At 27.0% G+C, this 20,118-nt stretch overlaps 1 protein-coding gene across 2 annotated transcripts; it reads right to left on the reverse strand.

Annotated features, from left to right (window-relative positions):
* Positions 1-4,461: 4,461 nt before the first annotated feature.
* Positions 4,462-14,888, reverse strand: LOC113561305 (UDP-glucuronosyltransferase 2C1-like). Of its 2 annotated transcripts, XR_003406156.1 has the most exons (7): positions 14,732-14,888; positions 13,401-13,653; positions 11,518-12,110; positions 10,713-10,935; positions 9,083-9,302; positions 6,410-6,785; positions 4,462-5,955 (listed from the first exon to the last, which is right to left on the reverse strand). XR_003406156.1 is itself a non-coding variant. In XM_026967642.1 (6 exons), exons 1-6 carry the CDS (start codon positions 14,768-14,770, stop codon positions 6,482-6,484), a joined length of 1,632 nt encoding a protein of 543 aa, XP_026823443.1. In that variant the 5' UTR covers positions 14,771-14,888; the 3' UTR covers positions 6,170-6,481. The 2 variants fall into 2 exon arrangements, 1 of the variants encoding a protein (XP_026823443.1); XM_026967642.1 differs by lacking the exon at positions 4,462-5,955 and having other exon boundaries at positions 6,170-6,785.
* Positions 14,889-20,118: the final 5,230 nt, after the last annotated feature.

Raw genomic sequence — 20,118 nt, forward strand, 5'->3', positions numbered from 1 at the left:
TCTATAAACTCTACATATAAAGCATGTAAAAATAAAAGATTAAACTATTAATATTCTTTTTTTTATTATTATGTTGAATTATAAGTTTTATTATGAGTGATTATTATCAAATATCACGATTCATGCCATTGCACATCTTTGGCATACAAATGAGTTGCTAAGTAAAAAAAAAAAAACGTAGTAGAAATTACGACTAGGTATATTAACAGAAGCCAGATTTGTTCCATTGAAAACTGGGAAAATTCGATCAAAAATATTAAACGGATAGGAATAAGGTAATTCGCAAGCAAATTGAATAGGTAGCTTAAGAGGTTTTAATAAAAAATGTTCAACATTTGTTATCTCAGATTTTTCATAATTAAAATCATAATTTAAATATGAAAATAAATAGTAAAATATAATTTGCCTTCAGATCTATCGCTTATCAATCTCACTATTCACGCTGTCGCGGCGGTGAAAACGTACGACCAGTGACGACTTGTGACTGCCGGCCATGAATACTCGGACAAACTTCGGGTTAAGCGGCACATCAATATTATGTGATTTGTTCTTTTATCAATATTCTATGGACAACTTTCTTTCAAACCTGTTGTTCATGAGTCATGTCTCTTACTGTCATTCTTATTGTGTACTTCGAGTATAAGAGAAGTAGATTGGACCTCTCTTTATTAATCAGGAACATCAAGGCGCTGCTCAGTTTATTTGTTTTTATGAACCATTAAAATATCAATTGCATATTTCATTAATAACGACTTATTTGCTTTAATTGTAATACAATTTGAATACAAAATCACTCATAATGATATTGTTCAACTAACAGTTCAAAATGGTATAATTAATACGGTGACATTATATATTGTTTTATGATCATGTCGCCTGCAAGAATAAGGAATGATAGAAAATGTATCTAAATTGTAGTGCTCGTAATAAAGTAGTTAATATATCATGTACAGAAGTAGTAAAAAAAATCAATAGGTACCTACCAATATATGCATTTAAAAAATCCATCTTTGGAATAATTTGAATTTTAAAAAATGTAGGAAAATGTGTACCGCTCTGCTGTAGATTGGGCGTCGAGTGGGGTTCATTATTATATGGATGTGTTAAATTTGAATTCAATCATAAGTATAAGGTATATCATAATATACCAAAAACGATTCTGAATGGAAATAATGATTTGTCAAGTTTTATTACTAAGTATATTAACTGATTACTTCAATTTTGTTTATCCTCTTTATAGGTATTTATAAAACCTTTTTAATCATATATAAATATTTTTTGAATATTTACTATAGATTAAAATTAGATTTATTTAAATGATAATAATATATATTCATGGTAAAATATTAATCGTTAAAAAATATTTATTATTTATTCTAATATAACTGATCAAATTAATAATCATCTAATAATAATACATAGTTTTTTTTTTCATTAATTACAACGTGTTTACTTAGTATGTTATTTGAAGTATCTTTGTCATCCTTCTTACCAAAATTATATCCTATTTTAAGTTTCACAGTTTGCAAAACATACGTGTGGTATAAACACTTTAAACTATAGTAAACACGATATAGGTAAGCGGGATTGGTGAATTGGGTCCCGTAAAAAAAGGTAGTAGGTACTAAGTTGAGTCCCGAGAAAAAATTTTAGTACCTACGTTTAAATATAGTACGTCAAATTTTATAATTATGGTATAAATTTAAATATATGTTTTTATAATGTCATGTTCTAAATAAATAATGAAGTGGTATAAAGAATTGAAAATGTTTGTTTAGCTATCGGTATTGTAACAAAATTATTCAAAAGTCAATTGTATAAATATTAAATATTAGTGTTTTAAGTTGTTAATATTTTAGACCTAGTTGTGTTAATGAAATCATTATCTTATATATCCGGAATTCAACTTACCTCTTTCAAAATAAACACAAATTATCGCGGACCCAATTTACCTATTCCCGATTTATAAGATATCTTAAATGGGTCCAATGTAAACTTCCAAACGAATAACCTTTTTACCTGCAAATAAAAGATATTGTAATCTTCTACATGGACCTTTTTACCTGAAAAAATATACAGGTAATATCCTACACTCCAATATTTTTACTTGAGTACACGATTTTGAAACTAAAAAGCTCAAAAAGCCAAAAATGATTATAATTAAATACATATATTTTTATTATATTTATTAGATGAAACGTGAGTAATATATGCGTAAATCAATATTGCAACTTCTGTCTAAAAATATTGTTGAAGTTCGTGAATACGATAAATTTAAAAAATATTTAAACAAATCACTTTGAACAATTTGTTTTATCAAATGATCAAAATACCTATCTATATTATAGTATATTTTCTTGTATAAAAACTTTAAAATTTCTCTGTTCTAACGAAAAAACAATATTTTTTTTTATTATTATATTATTTTGTAAGAGTTTACCAGTCCCTCTTAAATCGTGGTTGTAACGCTATTATACATTACTATAGCACAGTTAGACTTTTTTTTCTGGTAATTTTAATCTTCTGACGCTTATTAATAATATTTATGATCTTACACCCAATTTTTTTTTTAAATTTTAACAATAAGTTATAAGAAACATTTATACTAAATTTTCGAAACTTAGGTATGATTATTAAATTAATTTAATGACCTAACAGTTAGCTTGAAACATCTTTTCAAATCAATACATTCATCGTATCACTTCAAAATTCATATCACAAATCAAAAATATGTTTCAAAAGTTTCATATTTTTATTACCTACCTAAATATAATTGATTATGGTTAGTAGGTTTTTATTTTCATCATACAATAACACAAAGTTTACCTGTACTTACTTAGTATATTAATAATAATAATGTTTATTGCTGGAAATTTATTTTAATTTACTATAATATAATATTATGTACATTGACTGTTAATTGCAAAAGATTAGAGTTAATAATAAATATTATGGTGAAAACTTAATATATCATTTTATTGATATAGCTGATGTCGGTTTTGACAAATCCATATAAAATAATATAATTTATTGGTACCAAATAAATCTAAATTATTGTTTAACCTTTGAACTATAATCTTATCATTAGTTTTTTTATATAGGTACCTTTACCTAAACTAAACGCGTCATGTGTATTTTTAACTAATATTATAATATTATATATATATGTATTATATAATAAGTTTAGATAGCACTTTAGATTTCTATAAAAGCTTATTAATTGGCTATCACTCTTCCGGTCAGTTACTTGTGAAAGGTTATTTTCTGCAATGAGAAGAATTAATAATTATCTCAAGTCTAATATGTCACAGGAACGGTTTTCGAAACTGGCAATACTTAATATTGAGAGAGATATTATTGTTGATACAGAAATTATTTTAAAAACATTTGCTAAACAAAATAGAAAAATAAAAATCTAAAATGTAAAAATCTATATGAAATCTGTTACCTATACTTTAAAGTGAATTATTGTTTTATTTTTAGTTTTAAGTTTTGCTTGCCTTCCAATAAGTACATTTTTTATAGATGGTGAAGGGTGGAAAAAAGTTTGTGAGAGGCAGTGATTGGAAAATGTATAGGAGGGGCTGAAGCCCCCCTCAATTTTTTTTATTCTAATTGCGCCTATGCTTATTATAAATGTATTATTTATTACAATTGTTATTCTAGATTTCTAAATAAACCATACGCGGCACGCATAAGTTTTTTACTGATTTACCTGTAAAATATGAGTAACAAAATACTGTTTACCTGCAATACTAATATTACCAATATATGCGTTGTTTTACGTGTGTAAGCTCTACCGATTTTTTTTTTATATATAATTATTAACCAACAGCATTTAGTAACGTTAAAATGATAAATAACGAGATTATTATAAGGCATAATCATTATCAAATCAATTTAGCTTTCACAAGATACTTAAACATCAAAATCAGTATAATTTAGGAAAAAACCAACAAATTAGTGATATATAGTGCAAAAAAAAAATTGATATTATTGGTAATAAAAAAATGCTTTTAATACTTACGACGATAGATTAATTAAAAATCATCAAAATTATTATTTTTTCTTGTTTTGACTCGTTTGAAATTTCAAATAAAAAATAAGAGAAAATACCTTAATACGTAAGGCATAATATATGGTTATTACTATTGCAGTATTGTGGTTTGTAAGAGTGAAAATGTATTTCTTCTTTACAGCTATATTGCAGTATTTATTCAGCAGAAGCGCATAACCTTCTACTACATTAATCACTCATAAATAATATTGCAATTGATTTGTAAAAAATTATATATAGTTTTATTATCATCATAGTAATATTATAGTAAATAAAATGAACATAACAGATAGACGAACTATATATTCATAACTTATTATGTCAAGACATAAAATATATAAGGTAGGTACATCTTATCATAATAGGTAATAACATTAAAAATATCTTATACCTACATTTTTTAATAGAAAAATTCAATTAAGTTGCATAAAAAGTATAATAATTGGAGATGTAATTGAATTTACGAACACGCGATTTCAGAAAATATTAAGCGAATATTTATGAACTGATCTTATTTATCCGAGTAAATATATAATAATTCATAGACAAAATGTGTTTACTATACATAAATACAAAAATATATGTCTACTTAATTAGTAATTAGTATCTGCTATACATACTATACCTATAATTATAGTTGATTGTGTTTATTTCACGTACTATTATCCAAATACACTTAAGTTGTTTTGAATTTTTATATATACGAGTATTAAATGTTTTTGGAAGGGTTTAAAAGAATGTTTTTTACTTTTTCAGTCTTCATTCATCACCTTTTACGAATTAATATTTTTAAAAACCATCGTAATAAATAAAATGTAAAAAAAAAAAATTGTTTCATTATTTTATTAATTTCATATACCTAGCTTATAGATGCATTAGATAAGTGTCAAGCGTGTACAATCCGCCAAGAAACATTTTCGAACATTGTGACGACATCACAACAATACAGCATGTATCATATGAAATATAATTTTTATTCATCGCATATTTAATAATAATTTAAATATTTGATTTTCAAAACCTCGAGGAAAATGAATATTATATTATCTCATAATGGGTTTGCACAATATGCATATATAAGGTACACGATTTTATTCAATAAGTATTAAATCATTTATGTAATAATTTTGAGCTGTACCACCTATATCAGAGTTCATCATATTGTTTATGACAGATGTATATTAATTATTAATACAATAATAAATTACTTATTATTGTTAAATGCAGTTGTGTTAAATTTCGTTTTTAGTTTTTAAATGTTTTTTACGTGGCTGAAATTTAATATAAACATTTAACTATGTAATACGTACAAAATAAAATAAAACGATTCATTACGTTTATTAACTATAGAAAAGTATTAGTTTCGTGTAGGCGAACTGGCGACAAAGCGCGACTGTCATGGATTATACGTCTGCCCCACACTACGGTATAGGTAAGTAATATTGATTATTGACGTGTAGTGTTATTATCGCGATTCGTAATGTAACCTATTTAACCTAACCTATTATAATTCATAATAATATTGTGTAAAAGTAATAAATGTAATGGAAAGACGTTCATGGTTTCGTCGAATTTTACAGTAAATAATGATCAGGGCTTTTGGAATCAAAATTAAATTTTTGATTTTAATTTCAGTTTCACTTATTGATATTCGTTTTCTTTTCTAATTCGAATAAAAAATGATACATCGATTTTATAATTTTATATATTATTTTTATCTTTGTACAATACCGATTTATTTAATTATCGTCCAACGATTTCTAAGTAGATTTAAAACATTGTTTTTCGATTTAAAATATTATTTTTGCGATTTTAATTTTATTTGTACACACAATTAACCATACGTACAGGAGAGTCATCGTTTGCGCGGTGTCGTAGCGTATAGCTGTGAAATAGACCTAAGAAAATAATGAAATATTAGTTAACTTATTATACCTACTAATGAACAATATTAGACATTTTGCATGTTGGTTTATAGACGTTTAAATTTTAAATGGATTGTAAATGGAAATTATATAATAACTATTATTTTGATGCAAATATTATTGGTTTTACCTAATTGTTTCAGTCACAATAACAATTTAAAATAAAATTAAATACAAAAAAAAAATATGTCGATATTAATGTTACTTTCGATTTCTCAGAAGGTTTTTATCGATATTTAAAATTGATTTCAAGCTCTGTTAATAATTAGGTTGTTATATACAATAAACAATACGATAAGTCGACTTTCGATACTATTTCGAATATTAAAAATTATCCTTTAAACGCCATAACGCGGTATAGTATTTATAGATTATAATGTATATAGATTGATTTTTTTTTTTGACACTGACATTTTTAATTACTAACTCGATTTTTTTTCTTTTTGAACTCCGAGCGGAACGATAGTCGATTGCATATTGGGCTGTGCTCATTATCATATCACTGAGTTTTTTTCCCCGCTGCTGGCGGCGAGGCAACATTTCGGCCGCGACGACAACACCGGCCGAACACGCAACAAAGCATTTTTTTGGTCATCCACGCCATCAATACGATCACGGATAACACCAGCAACAGGACATCCAAAAGCATGTACTGGAACCAATAAAGGTCGTTGGCGGCCGTCCGTAGATGTTTCGCACCGCCGTGCCTGGCAACGTACTCGATCCAAAATACAGCCTTTTCCAGCGGCGGCAACGGGTTGTCCCTGAACAGGGCCGACGACTTTTTGGCGTTTTCCCGGTACCTGTCGCGTTAAACAAACGGTACGATATAATATCATACTTTAATCACATATATTTATACTATATAATATATTAAACGAATGTCGCGTATAGAAACAATGTTTAAATTGCTCTTGAAATATTGAATAGAACCGCTATATGGTCCACGTAGAGCTGATTAAAAATAATTAGATTTTTTTTCGGACTGCACGAGTTACAACCTATTGCCATAGGCGTAAATTTAAACTCCGTTTAAATTAATTATTTATTAATTATTTATAACTTCTAACTTAACGATCTTGTGTTTACTCATCTTTACTCAAATTAAATATTGTCATTAACTCTCTCTCCTTTGAGAATATTATAGTCGGCCAAAGAATTATAATATTAGTCTCGACCGTAAATTAATGCCTTGACCCAAAATCATATTATTATTATATCTACAAGTATAATGTGAGTACAATTATTGAAATGGCATTGTGTTGAAAAACAAAAAAAAAGCATTTTCAAATAAGTTTAAAACTGATAGTTTTGATTAATCAAAAAATATATTATTATTATTTACTATAGACATCCGAGTTTTAACTTAGAAGACAATTGAAATTTTTCATGTACAAAAAAGTATTAAATAGTTTTATTTTGTAAAAACAACCCTCTATTCTAAAGTATAGGTTAACTATTTATACATAATACGTAATATACTACTTATCATAACTGAGTAAAAATTGAGTTTAATGTGGGTAAATGGATAACTTTACTTATGTCCAAGCTTCAATATCGGAAAATACAAAAAATATATCGTGTTAACTGTAAATATTTTACCAATTTAAAATCAGTATAAGTATTTTTTAGTAATAATGTAATTAATATTAAAAATAGTTAGAAAACTTAGAAAACTATAGATTCGATTATAAAATATAAGCCTACGTATAATAAGTATTATCGTTGATTATGTATTATAAAAATATATACCTACTATAAAATGCTCATATTTTATAAAATTTAAATTTAATAAGCCACGTAATATTTAAGCAATTCTAAAATTGCCGACCAACCACTGTATTCACATCTATAAAATACTAAAGCAAATAATCCAAACAAGTTTCTAAGATAGGTCCTTAAGAAGTAAAAATAAAGTTGAACTTAGTCCTGAAACTTTTAAATTAAACTCGTAACCAATCAAAAAATAAAACGAACAAGTTTTTAATTATGTTTTCTTCAAAATGATTGTTGGAAAAATAAACCTTACCTATTATTAATGGAAATACTACATATGATAAATTTTCATTATATTAAAAATAAAGAACCATATCAAATGATTTCAATACACCTAGTTATATCCATAAATTTTACCTAAAACACACATGTACACACAATTCTCATATAAAAAATGTATAATATAATTCCGAGGACGTTAAAATGAAATCAATTACATGATAAATGAAACGGAATTTCAACGACGAGCGATAAGAGATAAGTACATTGAGCGACAATGCAACAGCGTATACTATAATGTTAATTACGCGAACGATCGTTGACGGGGTTTAACACCAATAATCATCATGATTGGTGATAAAAATGATATTATACCTGTAAAAAATGAACGGTAATGTTGGCATAATCGATACACCACGATTGTGATATTTTATATTAGAGTATTTGAATTAAATAAGTATAGTTAGATGCGTATTCAATGTGGGTTATATAGGTATGTAGGTTGTGTGGGACTTATTCTCTCCTCTACGTGTTGCCTATAACTGCAGTGTATTTACGTCTGAAGTTGTTAAATGCTGACAAATTAAATTGACATTAAATAACATGCACAAAATAATGAACGGTATGACAATTTTGCAGACATTTAAAATGCATATACTTTTTATGTACATTTATAGGTAGGTACATATTATTTTGTTTTGTTTCGTGTGTTTTGGTCTCAGAAAAACATAATTATTATGCTATATACTGTTTATATTTTTCATCTGTTACTCGGCTCTGTATAATCGATGAAATAATTCAATATATTTAATTAAGTACAATCATATTTTAATTTATAAAATAACTCTGACATTTATAGATATGTTAAGCAGATAATGATTTCTTATATAACTTATAAATGAACTACCAATAGTTACAATTTTAGTGAGGTCAGTATAGACTATGCCGTTTGTTCCTACCAATTTTTTTTTTCTTTCACCAATAAACATATTATATTTTTTTTAAATTTTGTCTTTCCTCAAAGCCACCAACGGGTGTTGTAAGTATGTTTTTTTATATTATATTTATATACTTATACATGGTATTATGCACATGTTATACTCACGTCGGATCGATGAGCAGTTTGTGCAGTGCACTGCCAAACGCTTCGTGTGTCAACTCAAAGTACGGCACTTGTATAGCTATGCCTCTGTACTGTGCGCGTAGTGAATTACCCTTTTGGTCGCCAAAAACGGGTATGGCTAACATGGGCACTCCGTGATAGACGGACTCCGTGGTGCTTTGTACTCCACCGTGCGTGATAAATAATTTGCAGTTTGGATGACCTAAACAAAAATATTATTATTCTGCTGGAAATAAAAAATCCTAGCATTTTCAATAGTGTCTAGAAATTTCTGAAAATAAATAACGAATAAACATTTTTCTTCTTCGACTCTCTTTACAAACATTTTCAATGCAATTAGCATTATAAGAAGTCTAATTTTTGTACTGAAATACGTTTGTAGATATCGTAAAAACTATGGCATTGAAAAATTTGACAGTTTTAAATTCAATATATCTATAATACTTATACCTACTAAAATCAATATTATCTAATAATAAAATTTATACTGTTTTATTATTTTACTACCTATCATGTTGACACATCATAATTATGATAATAGCTAAATAATATATTTATTATATTAACATCATTTCTACGTTATCCATGTATTATTATATAATTTGAGAACTATCCTAATACATTTCCTTATTTTCAATTTTACCCGTAACCTATGAACAGTAGTGATTAGTATATAAATAATATTATTATATTATTATGTTTTTTTTTGCGTTCATTGTAATTTAAAGTCTCAACCTGCAGTGCCACGAGCGGTTACGTGATCCTACATGCCTGTTATCTATTTTCCCGGTGTTAAAGTCTATTGGAACTTTCCTCTCCTTCCTTTGAATACATAACATAAATCATAATCATTTAAACGTTATTTTGTTTAATAACAATTATTGTTTATCTAAATTCATATTAACAAAGTAAAAAATATAAAAAGAATAATATGAGTTAACAATTTTTAAGCGCGAGCATTATTTTTTATAGTGATATAGTTTATTAAATGTATTTAATAACACTAAATTTACAATCATTAACCAATGTGTATTGTGTACTTAACTTATATAAATAATATACATTTTTTGCAGCTTGAGTGTATATTGAATAATTATTATTTATCAAAATACAATAGTAAATAATAATTAATGCTCAATACACACAAATGCAACTCAGAATTCATATATATATATATATACTTATTAATTTATATCGGATAGCTGAAATGATGTAATATATATTTAAAGCAATTTATATTCTGTAAAACTGTCAATTTAATTTTTTTAAAAAAATGAACTTAACTGGACATAAACGATTTTTTTTTTATTAGAAAAAGGCATGTTTACGTATGAGTGCTGTGTATATATTTTTTATGTTAAAAAATATTCTATAACAAACGTTTTAAATTAATTCAGTTTTGAAATTGAAAAATTTACTTTTACCTATATTTATGTCAATATATCTACAAACAATAAAATGTCACAGTAATTTTTTTTTTTTGTGAGAATTTACACCTCTCTGTATTTCTGTTGATGTATTTACGGATATCTTACGTCAAATTAAAAATCAGTATCACTTATCAAACTCTTACAAGGACGGGCAATCAATAATATAAATATTAAATACGTACCTAGTATGTCATTTTGGGGAAACCATTTTCGAATGATGACATTCTTGGGTAGTTGCGGTACGTCTTCCGCTTCCCATTTCCATAGGACAGTCTGTTCGATTTTCGAGAGTTCTGACAGTAACAGTGATACTGTTTCCTTGGGCATTTTGGACGATTTTACCACTGATCCTAAACTAAAGTAGACTACACCTTCTTTAGAATTATCCATTATCTGCTTCAGGTCCTGTAAAACGCACCACAAGATGAGAAATTAATTTTCTCGGAAATTTTTCTCGAATTTTAGATTTTAAAGGATATTTTTTTAAACAAAAAATTGTATTATTATTATTGGTGGGTCTTGTTGTTGTAACAAATGCCATTAGTTATTACTTATTAGTTGAATGAAAACTGAATTTTTTTTATTTATATTTTACTTTTTAATTTATTTATAATAATTTCATATGTATATATATATTTTTACTGTAAATCAAACTTAAAATTTAAATGTTTACTAAATTTTGTTTACGAACAGTTTTGATACTTTTTTAGTTCATTGACATCCTATCTCTGCTAATAACCCCGGGTGGTTTTTACCGCAACAAGAACCATAATCATATTTTAGTGTCTGTATTCGTAAAAAAAAAAAAAAATATTGAGTGTCGTCAATATCGGGACAGAAATGTCGGTATAATTTAAATCGTCTATCTGTATTTAAATTATAAAAATAAAAATTAGGAAAAATCGATGACGCGCGCAGTGCTCGGGCTATACCTACTTCAATACGCGATCGATTATCGTCAAAGCATATATTATAATATATCATTACTTCAGGCAACGGACCGGCGGGCACGCAGTGCATGCCGGCCACGTGCACGTAGCTGGGCACCATTGGCACGGCCGAACCGACGACCGGGTGACTGTTGACCAGCGTCAGCGATACGTTCCGAAGCATGTCGACGAGGTCGGGCCGGCTTTCGTGTCCCGGGTAAACGAAGTGCTTTTCGGCAACGGCCCGCTGCCGGGGCATGTACACCAGCCGGGAGACGGACGTGTAGAAGAACGCGGACACCGCGTTGGTGGTGCGCTGCGCGAACGTCATGTTCGACCCGAACGTGCTGACCAGGTCCGGTATGTAGGCGGGGTTGTACGGGTTGCTCTGCCACTGCGACACCCTCGAGTTGGCGGCGAACGGCAGCAACTGCACCACGGGGGCGCCGTACTTGTGTCCGATGGCCACGAAACACTCGTGGTAGAAGTTCTCGAACATCACCAAGTCGAACGACGACCGGTCGGTCTTGATGAAGTCCGCCACCGACGGTTTGTCCAGGCTCGTCTCGCTGATGTGCGGCCCAAACCACCACAAGTGCAACGGCGTCGGTACGAGGTTCACGTATTTCGCCACTTTCAGCATGTCGAAGTCTTGAACATAAAAGAAAAAGGAAAAATACGGTACAGTAATACACGATCATTCCGTGTAGACACAGAATGCTTTATTAGCTTAACAAATTGTTTTAATTTTTCGGCCACTATATAATGTGATATACTTAGATATACTTTATTTATATACTACACAACGTACACCGATTATCCGTATGCTTACGCTTTTCTACTATATTTTTCCTCTTATACTCTAGCGCCGTCTTCGATTATATACCCACAATTCTTTATAAATTATACGTCTTATTCGAATATAAAGAAACGAATAAGTGAACAATGACACAACTCTTTGGAAAAATAGTCACAGGTACCTAATTTTGACGAAAAAACTCGCATATGGATTGACTACATAACGTTAATAATAACCCTTAATAATGTTATGTTTTTTATGTCTTATGATGAATTGTTGAAGAACTTTGATTTCTTATCAAATCTATAAATGCCATTCAATACCAAACTTTCCTTCTCTATACCTATGAACAATTGTAGAGTGCGGCTACTATCAGACGTTAATATTTTTCGTTTCCTTCAATCAATATGCTTCTATCTTATCGACTTATAAAACTCCTTAGTATATGTTAAATATCTCACTATACACATGCATCTTTAAATTCCAAAAAAATTGAGTTAACCTCATAATATTACAAATAAATTCATAATACTTAAAACATATAAGTTGTAATCATACTATAACCCGCTTATAATCGAAAAGTTCATAAATATCGACAGAAAGTACATTAATACGTGTGAATTATATCGCATTTCGATTTAACACATACCTGCAATTTTGCTTAAGCAAAAAATAATTATATTGACACATAGGGAGATTTTATATAAATGTTGTTTTACACTTTACACAGTAAGTAGTGTGAAAGCGAAGGGAATTCAAAAACTGTATATAATTATGTAATTTTAAACATTTTCTAAAAACCAATGTAAGATATTCAATATTTGTATATTACATTCCTCACTTAGTTCACAACCTAAAAGATAAAAGGTTAGGTTAGGTTAAATATAAAAGTACACAAAAGAACATAATATTACTGTCCTATGTGTTTATGTTGCTTATAATAAGCAATATACCATATTATACGTCGTATACAATTTTATTTAAACAATAAAATAATATTTAACATAATTGAATAACCAAAAATATTGAAATCCAAAAAGTTAAATAATAAAATAGTATTTATTTTATAAAATTCGACAGTTCTTTGTTTTGAAAACGAAAATGAAGCTTTTAACTATCCTACGAAATATTTTAATAATTACCTGCCAACGTCTTCTCGACTTTGACGTGACGATACGGCCGTTTAGCACCGTCCAGTGGAAACGGTGCAACCAGTGTGACATTATGTCCTCTGGAAACAAGATTTTCGAGTAACGGTTTGAAGCCCATGAAATGACTTTTACCTTCGGTCGGCAAAAACGCCAATATACTCAATTGTTTCACTGGTGGCTTTTGTCCCTCGCTGGACGATCTTACCGCAAACAACAACAATGTTAGCAACGTCAACAGCTGCATCTAAAAATGAAAATGAAATAAAAATAGAAGTAAAATATTATATCGCGATTTTCCCGTACAAAAATACGATATATTATATTATATGGGCGATGTGAATTTATGTAATACAATCATATATTATATATACACGCTGTATATAAGAATATTGTTTACAATTTAATTAAATGCAATTATTGTATACAAAAACACAAGTATGATGAATGATGATAGGTGATTGTTAAAATTGTTATCCATTGGTCATTGGCCATCATTTATATTTGATTTAGTTAATTACCATTTATTAACTACCTATTTGTTTTAAAATCTATAGTCAATTCAAAGTTACTACATATTTAAACCATTAAACATTTACTAAACATTAAACTTCCTGTTTGTTTTATTTTTATCATTGTAAAAAAAAAAATAAAAATAAAAATAAATGACTAATCATTTTTTGAATATTATCTGCTGTTACTACCTACATGTAATAAAATCTATACATTGTAAGATTAACACGACAATTAATTAGACTACAGTTCAATACAAATATAATACGTAATAAAAATGTTGTAGGAACCTAATAATAATATAATATCAAAAATAAAACGTCATATTTTTACTTTACTATATCATATTATTATAATATATTATGTAATCTTAAAAAATATTGAAAATCAGAGTATCCGAATTTAAATACAAATTTATTAACAGATTGTGAATAGATACTGGAGACAGTAAATGGAAATAATTGATATATAATATCGATTGGTAATATATTTTTTCAAATATTTTATCACCTTTGTAGTGCGTAGTACTTATATTAAGTTAACAATTTGGATGCACGCCAAGCTTAAAGAGAATAGTATAGATGGCACCACATTTCCTTGTTATAAAATATTATGAATTTTTAATTGTCTAGACTAGATGGTAGCACAAAATACTTATAAGACGCAACTTACGTTTTAAAATATAAATTAACTTGAAATAATGTGTACAATAATAAATAAAGAATTGTATATTTATAAATTTTAAATCATCTGTTTAACATACATAAGCAATGGTATTTAATTATTTTTTGTAATAATAATATTATACTTACGGTGTTGCAGAACGCTGTTGATAGAGCGAACATCCTCATCGTTCGTCCGTTGCTCTAAACAGAAATACGAAACAAACCACACTACGAACGACAGCCGGTTTCAATAGCCGATGGAATACTGAACAACTATAAATTTACAACAGTCTCTGAATGTCCGTCATGTTGCGTAACGGCGACTACAGTAGGTATGATAATATAACGGTGGGAGTAAAAATCTTAATAAACACGCACGCATACCATATTATTATTATTACTATGTATTATGATTATATTACTACAGGATATAAACTGTTATTAAAAATAACCGACCGTTCGATAACGTTTATTACCATTTAGATCGATTCAATTTATAAATTATTGTGCAAGGTGATAAAATAGATGCAATCTTCAATTGTGTTAGGAATATTATAATTTTTTAAAAAAAAAACTAATCGAAGTATAATTTATAAACATTTGAATAGTTTCACGAATAATCATTTTTATCTCAGGAATACGGCAATTTTTTTTTTTCATAAAAAATAAATAAATGAATTGCGCATTTACAACCTGCAAAATTAAAATCAATGTAAGTAAATATAGGGACCACAATAAGAAACAAATAAAGAAACTTGATGACGTGATAAATGATAATTGAAGGTGGCATAGTAACACTACTAAAACTAAGTTAAATTTACATATGTATTTTAATTATGTAAATGATTTCACAGATACTTATATACATAAACCCCAAATTTAATATTAATAATATAATATTTCGAATAACGAAAAGTATCTGGAATGTGAAATTTTTATGATCAACCTAGTGTAAAACGATGTAAATAATTATATATATTTGTACTTAAAATTTAATATCTAATTAATGTATGTACTAAAAAAAGGCTTAAATACTTTAAAAATTGAATTATAAATAAATAAGACATTGATAATAAGAAATGATAAAAAATATAAATGATTTGATTTAGATACCTATAGTAGGTGATTAGATATATTTTTTTTTTATGAAATATTATAGCTATAAAGATTTTTTATTTTATTTGTATCATACCTATGTACTTACACAAGTAAATGCAAATCAACTTTTATGTTGTCACATAATTTAATGAAAATATAAGAAATTCAAATCACTAGTTAAATTATATTATTAACGCAAATTTATAGTATATAATATAGGGTAAATTTGTTGTATTGCTATATTTACTATTATGACAAGGGCTAGTATTTTATAACACTATAAAAAGTAGGTACAGAAATATATGCTATAACATCACTAATATCAGTTAAAAACATTTTAAAATGTACGCTATAATATACCATAAAACATAATATACCTAACCTAACCTATGAAAAATTCACCTATTATTTCTTTTTTAGATTAATAAAAAGAAAAAAAATAATTCGAACTAAGACAATCGATTGAATGTAACGAATTATGGATATTTTTATTACCTATATATTCTCATAGTATTTTTTCTACTATTTTCATTCAAAAAACTAGATTTATGAAAAACACAAAATAAATTATATTTAATGTACCCATGTAAGTAAATAAAAAAAATACCAAACTGAGGAAATAAAGCAATAAAAAACTATAAAATATTTACGATATGCAAAATTATGCAAAAATATGCAATACAATATAATATTATATTTGGAATTTTTAATGCAAATAACAAATGTATATTTTACCTTGCTATTTTTATTCGTATTCTATAATAATTGACTAATTTACGATTGTTCTAGAATTCCGATTTTGAATCCCAGATTATGACTAAATTACTTAAATAAAATCTATGTTACCTATATCATTGTCTGTATTGTAATTTTAGTGTTTTTAATTGAAAATTAATCATTTGCCAAGAGGTTGAACCAACTGCACCAAATAAATACAATACTGATACATAACTGTATCATACTCAGCATACTCTACTTATCGTGATATTAAAATTATCTTGCTATCTAGGAAATATCACAGATTTTAAATAATTTCAGCCTTCAAGTCTATACGGCAGTACCTATCTATGTCATAATACAATATACATTATAGCCGTGGTTCTTAACCGGTGTTCCGCAAAAATCTTAAAATCAGTAAGAAAAATATTAAAAAATTAAAAAATGTATATAATTACTGTTGTATTTTATGGTCGTGTTCCGCGAAAACCTTATAAAATGTTAAGTTTTCCGTCATTCGAAAATGGTCAAGAACCACTGCATTATTGTGTGGTATTATCTGAAGTTTCAATCGACATTTTTCAACATTTTTTGTTTGATATTGAAAACAGTAAAAAAAGAATTTAATATTAATATATAATGCGATGCTCGTTGCTTTAAAACTTTTAGACTTTTAATATTTTATTATATTATAATACCTACTGTGATGAGTAAATAATTACGAAAACGAAAAAAGCGAAAAACGTTTCAAAGCAATCCGGTAGATCTCACCACGTAACTATAAAAGTTGAACAGTTCTTAGTGCTCTTTCGGCGCAATTTTAAAAATGATAAGAAATCATAATTACATTATATACATTATATATTACGGATAGTCCTAACCAAAATGAGCAGTTCTAAATAAACATTTGGTCAATACTTAAAATAAGTTAGTTTCCAGAGATATCTATGTATCATTATTTTACACATTTATTTGGTTTAATTTAAAAGAAAGGTATGCTTTTATTTTTTTTTTTATATAATCGTGAATTATTCTATTCCATTTTTATCAAATTTGGTTAATTACTTTGATAGATGTATATGTTATTATAATTTAGCTTCAATTAACAGCAAACTGCAAACAATATTATTTAATTAAAAAAAAAAAAAAGGCTCTAGAAAAAAATAAAGCATTTTAATCAGTGATAAATCGTAATTTGTATAGACAATACATAGGTAGTACTAATAAACAGAACATTTATTTTAATTTTTTTTAATCGTGTTTGCAAAAACACGTTGGCTGTTTTAAAAATTCCTTTTTGTTAGCACTGGTATAATGTATATGTATTTATTTCATCTAGCTGGAGACGGTATGGATGATCGTTCAAAACAGGTTTCACTATATATAATATATATATATGTGTGTATTATGAAGTTTTGACTCGCAAAATATCACTATAAACGTACTCTTGGCATGTGACTTTAAAACTGTCCAATCAAAAATCGACAGGAATTAGACGACGACCACAGTTGTACTTACGTACCTATTAAACGTAATATAAACACAAAATGCATTGTAAACACGGTTTGATGACCAACAGAAAATATCGCGGTTGCAAAGCCACCGTAAGTATTGTACACATTATACTGGATATGGTCAGTAAAAGTTGATGGAATAATAGTATACCTAATTTTAAAATTCAATAATTGACTAAGTTAGATATTTAAACGAAAAATAACGATTTTATCATTTAATAAAAATCTTACTTATTTTATTGTGATTCGAAAACAATAAATACAATAAAATAAATTAATCTTAGGAACTTGAAACACTACACCATTACATACATACACATAAACACAATAGTACCCATAACTGCTTAAGTGTTGTCCACATTCTCTTCATCTTTAGTCTTAAATAATATTTACTAAAATTATATAGAAGTTCCTTCAACGGGAGGACTTTTCACTCGGTCACTCTTGTCATGTTATTTCTCCCACTCCCTATGTACTATCAAGTTCATTTATTGTTAAAAAAAATAATAAATATAAAAAAAAAACATACATATATTTTTATTTTCTACACATTTTATATTATTCATAATGTTTAGACTTATTATCTATTTATACCACGAATCATTGCCATTTACACCGTTTTACTGTACATCTATACTCGTACGAATGTATTGCCTTATAAGTTAAAAACAATACTACAAATTCTAAATTTTAATGTAATTTAATATGCAATGTTTTTGTCAAAAATAGATTCAATTTACGTTTTATTGTATTACTAATAGTCATATAAATAAATTATAAAATATCCTTAGAAATAGATGTTAACAAAATACCGTCTCCGCTTAAAATTACTTTTCGTATACAATGATTTACCTTACCCTATTATACAGCTAAATGATTCCCAGTTTTTTCAATTTAAACTTATAAATAACAAAAAAAAAAAAATACAATTTTAAATTTATTAATATGTTTTAAGAAAAATGCATGCTAAAATGCTGTGAATGAAGGCTGTCATTTACAAAACATTATCAATTAAAAAAAAAAAAAAATTCGTTGTGAAGAGAAACAGAAAATTGTTTTGAAACTAAAATATAACATGAAAGTCGTTCGACAAAATGATCTATTATGTACAAATAAAATATATGACTTCGTGAAATTATGATGTATTATATTGTATACAATTTATATAAATACAAGGTAAACTAATGCTATAAAAAAATTAGAAACAACTCAAATCATAGATTTACAGACCATAAATATACCTCTATAAGTATTTGATTATTTAAATTATATGCGTGCATATTACAAAATACGAAGTTATATTTCATCGATCGTTGTTTTTTGTTATACATATATAATATGTACATACATAATATGTATATGTAACGTAATATAAAAACGTATGTCGTATATATGTGCTCGTTATTTTTTATGTAAATTTGATTTGATGCTTAACTAGACATATCCAGCGCACAGCAAGTCAAACCGTATATTTTGCTATAACATTTGACATGTAAATGTATAAATCTTCTTTGGAAATTAACAAGAATCGGCATACGTCAAGATGAAGACGACAGTGAAAAAAATTAAAATAAACGAGGTTAACAATTTAAAAAAAATAGTTTTTATAAAAAATCATTTTAAAATCGATAACACATATCGTTGTACCTTAAAATTATGTACTGCTAATATTATTAAATAGATTAATAATATAATAAAAAATGCTCTGATTACCTACATAAAAACATCAGTAGCATGGCACTTCTATGATAAAATATAATTAACTATAAAATTGTTTACTTTAGTTTCACTAGTTACAATAATAACGAATTAATATTAAAATTGCAAAAATTTAATTAAAGCTTACCACCCACTTTTCATTATCGCCACCACCTATCGTGATGTTTTAATTTTATGATTTTAAATTCATGTTTAAATTAAAAAATTATATTTTACCTAAGTCGCAAAAAAATCATTTATTTTTAGAAAACTTAAATAATTTTTGCATGCGAAAGTCTATAATTGTTTAGCTATAATATTATATACTCATATTACTTTTCACAAATCCTAACACGGAATCAAGAGCTGTTAGAGTCATTTCTCATTTGGAAACAATTCTGTGGCTCTATATATAATTTAATTATTGTAAATATAGAAAAAAATATTTCTAACAAAGACACAAATTTAATATTGAAGAATTTTATTTTATTTCGACGACACGTATTA

This window comes from Rhopalosiphum maidis, chromosome 4 (genome assembly GCF_003676215.2).
Source record: "Rhopalosiphum maidis isolate BTI-1 chromosome 4, ASM367621v3, whole genome shotgun sequence".
Taxonomy (NCBI): Eukaryota; Metazoa; Arthropoda; class Insecta; order Hemiptera; family Aphididae; genus Rhopalosiphum; species Rhopalosiphum maidis.